The sequence below is a fragment of the Gossypium raimondii genome, chromosome 3 (genome assembly GCF_025698545.1).
Source record: "Gossypium raimondii isolate GPD5lz chromosome 3, ASM2569854v1, whole genome shotgun sequence".
NCBI classification, from domain to species: domain Eukaryota; kingdom Viridiplantae; phylum Streptophyta; class Magnoliopsida; order Malvales; family Malvaceae; genus Gossypium; species Gossypium raimondii.
In genome coordinates, this window is record NC_068567.1 from 54,807,231 (window position 1) to 54,813,022 (window position 5,792).

General features: G+C 34.4%; 1 protein-coding gene across 1 annotated transcript; it reads right to left on the minus strand.

Annotated features, from left to right (window-relative positions):
* Positions 1 to 435: 435 nt before the first annotated feature.
* Positions 436 to 1,716, minus strand: LOC105794760 (uncharacterized). The gene has a single exon (XM_012624066.2). The coding sequence runs from the start codon at positions 1,521 to 1,523 to the stop codon at positions 564 to 566; it is 960 nt and encodes a 319-aa protein (XP_012479520.1). The 5' UTR covers positions 1,524 to 1,716; the 3' UTR covers positions 436 to 563.
* Positions 1,717 to 5,792: the final 4,076 nt, after the last annotated feature.

Genomic DNA, 5,792 nt, shown 5'->3' on the forward strand with positions numbered 1-5,792 from the left:
GTACTAATATTCCTGGTAATGGATAAAAGCTGTCCAAATGCATGGTGATGAGGAGATACAAAGCCTCTAGTATTTAGACAATGATGAAGAGCAGCTGGTTTTGCGAAAGAGCCTTCAGTTTATATACAATACACAGAGTGAGGTGCTTTGAAAATGGCTAAGCAAGATGGCAAGCACCCACTAATCACTATTGGCTTAACTTTATTATTAATTAGGTGCAACCGAAATTGATTATAAATTACAAGCAAATTGGTTGGTTCTTAATAATTAGAGGACTGATTAATTTATTGTGAACGAAAAAGAAAATGGATTCGTGAAATAAATAAATTTGGACCGTAATGTTGAATACAAAAACGTAGAGGGTTGTTGCAGCTGGAAGAGTTCCAATCAAATTATCAACAGACGGACCAGAGATTTCAGAATTTATCCCATTAATACTACCAACACCAAGTATAATAATATTATTAATAAATGAATATTTACAAAGGTACCCTCGCACCCTTTACAATTTTTTTCTACACATTTTAATCAAGTCTTATTCAAAATAAACGGGACTAACCGGGTTACATTGACTCGTCCGATACGATGACGGCGTCAGCATCCCACCAAGTTTCAACCTCAGAATCCGTTAGGTTCCTTAACGGCGACCTCGCCTTCCTCATATCACCCACCGTTAACATTCCCTTCACGTCACCCCTGATATAAACTTTCTCCACGCCGTCAGTATTGACCGCTGAGATTTTCTCCATGGGTTTTTCGGGGCTCCATTCTGTCAGAATCACCGGCTGCCGGCAATCAAGGCGCGTGTCCCATGCACTGACGGCGACTCGTCGAGTTGACGAATCACCGCCAGCGGAGACTACAACTGCTGGCGACGACGACGATGCTGAAACCGCCTGAAAGTCGCTCTTCTCCCCAAAAATTGACCTGATTTTTGTTTCTTTGTTGATATCGTAAACATTTAAAAAGTTGTCGCTTTCATCGAGGTCCAAACGGAACCCTAATCCTAAGTTGTCCCACAGCTTCACCACGCTTTTTCCGTTGGTTAGCTCTTCAGCCCACGAAAATAGATCGCCGATGCTGCTTCTCCTCTTTCGCAGGGTGGAGCCACTGTTCCGCCATTGATCGTCAATAAAATGACCCGATCCTCTCACTCGAAAATCCTCATCAACTTGTCGCCAGTTTTGAGAAGCCGAGGGCTCCTCATATTCTAATTCGTTGTCCGATGATGAACATGATGAAGTCTCCGAGTCAGTATCAAAATCTGTGTCATAAAGAAGAGGTCGAGATGGTAGAGAATGGTTTCGTCGGAATCTGATAACCAGAATCTTGAGTCTATTGATTATGGTAGATAAGGAGGCCAGCAGGGCAAGAATCAAAGCCCCCCATTTCCAAAAATGATAAGCTTGGTAGATTTTATCAATCCCAGAAAGGGCATAAACTTGGGAAAGAAAAGATGGGTTGTTTAGAGTGCTTATGCTAGCTTCGAAATCGCTTATCCTGTTGATAACCGGAATTTCCATGGTTTAGAACCAAACACTGCCTAGGTTGAAGAGTTAAAAGAAAGAGTAGCAAAAGCTTTGGAAAGCAAAGAAAAGATAAGAGGAGAAATTGGAGAAGAGGAGGTTTGTGAAAGTGATTAGGGTGGGGTTTTAAAGGCGGAAAGAAAAGGGCAATTTAATTTGGCAGCGCTGAAATGGCAGATAACAATTGGCTACGTGGTGTAGAAAAATCGTGGCCACATCAGACAAGGAAAGGGGGGAGGAGGGAGGGGCTTTTGCCCAGATTGAGATGGGGACGGATGAGTCAGCGACGCAGAGGCCAAACATTGGTGTTTTCTACTTTTTTGATGAGTCATATTTGATCAGAGTTTTGTTTTTTTTATTTATTTGAAAAATACTAATAATAATATATGGTCCTCTTTTAAAGTGTGGTTTGTTTGTGGGACTGGGAGGGCGGTTGTTGTGGCGGTGAGTGAGAGATATGACTGAACACAGAGAAATACATAATAAATGGGAAGAAATCGTGGTGGACAGATAAAGACGGTTATTCCACCACTTATTATTTGACGTGGTGACAGCTCATTCGCTTTTAACAATTATATTCCATACTCCAAGGTTTCATGATAGCAAAGATTTGTTTACTCTATAAATAATTTGTGTGCCTTAAATTTAATGTATATGTGGTAGTGATTTGATGTGAAATTGTAAAAATGTTTGGGTGGGTGGTCCCTGCTTTGCAGGACCTCGAGCTCGAGGTGCTTCATAGGGTGACGGAAGTTGGCGATGGACGGAAGTGAAGGGGGGTGGGTGGGTGGGGGGCGGCACATCCGACTATTAGGACTGGTCCAAGACAAGCAAAAAGATTTGTTTGTATTTTACTAATTTTCAATGATTGCGAAATTTGGGGTTGTGGTAACAATATTTAACACGCTACTGTAATTGAAGTTAATGATACAAATACAATTCACGTGTTGTTGTTGCTCATACTTTGCCATTACCATACCTTTGTAATTGTATTGGTGGACACGAAACGCCTAACATCTTCTAGACCTTTTCCTCAAGCTAATCCTTTTGATGTGTGAGAAATTTATTTTATTTATTTTTAAATGATGAATCCCAAAACTATGTGTAAATTAATTTTGTGCAGTTCTTTTACATAATAATTTGATTTAGTTTAAATTTCATCTACTTCTTACATTATTATCAATATAACATCATAGGTGAATTCAATTTTTTTTCGGACGAAATTAAATTGTATATTTTTATGATAGTAAAATATAATTTTTAATTTTAATAGCCTATATCATTATAATTTTTAAAGATTTAAATCAAAATTTTATCATTTTTGAGGGGGTCAAAGTGTAATTTTACTATTACTAATTTAAAATTTCATAAATTATAATGGAGACAAAAAGAGAAAATTTTCATTTTAGGAGGATCGGACCCTGTTAACCCCCTTGGCTCTGCTCTTGTATAACACCATTTTATGTTTACATATTATATACACAAATAATTATACTTATCAAATATAAATATAAATTGATATATTCATTTCTTTAAATGTGAACAATTAATTCAAAACTAAAGTTTTATATATTGTAATCAAAAGAAAAGTTTAATGTGTATAATCACACAAAATTGAAGTTTATATATCAATTTGTGTAACACCCCTTACCCGTATCCAACACCGGAATAGGGTACGAGGCATTACCAAAACAAATACGCTTGTAAACGTATTTAAGTGAGTTATAAAATTTCAACTAAATTAAAACTTTCAAAATAATTAGAATGCTTCTATAACTTTTCACAATATATCCTCAAAATATTATAATCATAATAATTAGGGCCTACGAGACCCGGTACATACTCATACAATTCAATGCTTCATTTCCATTTCATTTAATTCGCAATTTCTCATGCTCACAATTTAGATCATATCACTAGCAATTTCCATTTAATTCACGTACAATTCAATGTCACTAAGTTTAACACTAATACGTATTTACCATTTAACTCAACGTTTATCGATTATATCATTCAATAACACATTTATGAAATTCTTAATTTTGCAATGAAAATATCACTTTAGCTTAAATAACAACATCATCCCGGTATAAATACACTACCACTTATTCATTTACTTTAATTCATTTGGGCCCATTTGTCACTTACCATCCTTAATCAAATTAGGGAACAGTTACGGAAAATTGAGTACTTCACTTTCACTTTGCCATAGTATAACTATGGTCTTACGTATGATCACTTATCACTTTGTCCCTGATCAGATAAGTGTAGCCACTTATCACTTTGTTTCTTGATCGATAAGTGTAGCCACTTATTACTTTGTCTTTGATCGGATAAGTGTAGCTAAAGCTATCACTTATCACTTTTCACTTGTCACTTGATCGGATAAGTGTAGCCAAGCTATCACTTATCACTTTGTCTCTTGATCGATAAGTATAGCCAAAGCTATCACTTATCACTTTCCACTTGTCACTTGATCGGATAAGTGTAGCCAAGCTATCACTTATCACTTTCCACTTGTCACTTGATCGGATAAGTGTAGCCAAGCTATCACCTATCACTTTGTCACTTGATCGAAGTACTCAAATCCGCTGTTCCGCTCAATTTGATCATTTATTCAATTTTCGCATTTTATTTTACTCTCTTTTCAACACTAAATACATTTCATCATACACTATATAATTCATGAAATTAACATTTAATCATTAAATTTCAGTCATATGAACTTACTATTTCATTATCTTACCACACTTGTTTCCTATACACATCACACAAGATATAAACATAGCATTCAACCATAGTCACAAGCTAGTATATTTAAACATAACTCTTTTTGGAACTAACCACATGATAAACCATTCATGAAATTATTTCATGCCAAATCATATACCGAATATACGATACACACATACTATGAAACTTTATTTTCACACATGAGCTTAAACCAAAACCAATAATGCACAAATATAAGCATTATTTCTATTTCATCGTTTATCAATTATAATCAAGTATATGACCAATTATACACAAATCATTCATATACTTCTCAATTTTCCTCCTCCTCCTCTCCATTCCACATCCTTAATGTGTATAACACACTTAAACAACATTAGCTATAATTTTACTATTCACTCACATGTATATTCAAAGCTGTTTATCCGAGTCAGAGTCACTAAATTATTTTTATCCGGAGATACAGAGCTCCAAATTAAGATCCGTTAATTTTACCTAAAACTAGACTCACATACCTTCTTACCATAAAATTTTCAGAATTTTTGGTTCAGCCAAATAGTACAGTTTATTCTTTAAAGTTTCCCCTGTTTTGCTGTCTGACAGTTCCGACCACTCTTCACTAAAAATTAATTATCTCATTGTACAGAATTTGGATGATGTTTTAGTTTGTTTCTTATAAAAATAGACTCATTAAGGATTCTAACCATATAAATTATAACTCATAATCATTTTTGTACAATTTTTAATGATTTTCCAAATTCAGAACAGGGGAACCCGAATTCATTCTGACCTTGTCTCACAAAATCTATTATATCTCATGATTTACAATTTCATTACTTACACCGTTTCTTCTATGAGAAACTAGACTTAATAAGCTTTAATTTCATATTTTATTCACCTCTAATTCAATTCCCAAAATTTTGGTGATTTTTCAAAGTCAGACCACTGCTGCTGCCCAAAACTGTTTAGTGTAATATATTGATTACCAATTTGACTCTAAACTTTTAATACATGATAATTTCGTCCCTAGGCTTGGAAAATGAAATTCTTGCAATATAATCCTTAATTCAAGCCTAGTATTTCTCATACATATCAATAACAGCCCATAGATTCCATGAAATTTTAGAATTTATCCATGATTTCAATACTTTTCAATTTAATCCCTAAAACATGTTTTCATCTAAAATTCTTTAATAAAACACCTTTAAACATCCATTAACATATCAATTTCATCAAAAAATAACAACAATCATATGAACTTATCATTAGTATCTTCCAAAACTTTCAACAAAATGAGAAACTAGTAGAATACTAAGTTGGACCTAATTGTAAAAATCTAAAAATATAAAAATTTCAAGGACAAAGCAAGAATTAAACTTACGTGAAGCCAAAATATGGAATACCAGCTCCAAACCCTCTTCCATGGCTGTCTCCCACCGAAATTTCAAGAAGAAATGGTCTTGAAATGCTTAAAATAAAATTTGGCCACATAAACTTTATTGTAATTCCAATTTTGTCCTTAATACATAAAAA

What these genes read in the sequence shown, in the direction of transcription:
- LOC105794760 (XM_012624066.2), bottom strand. Translation starts at nt 1,523, where the DNA reads ATGGAAATTCCGGTTATCAACAGGATAAGCGATTTCGAAGCTAGCATA.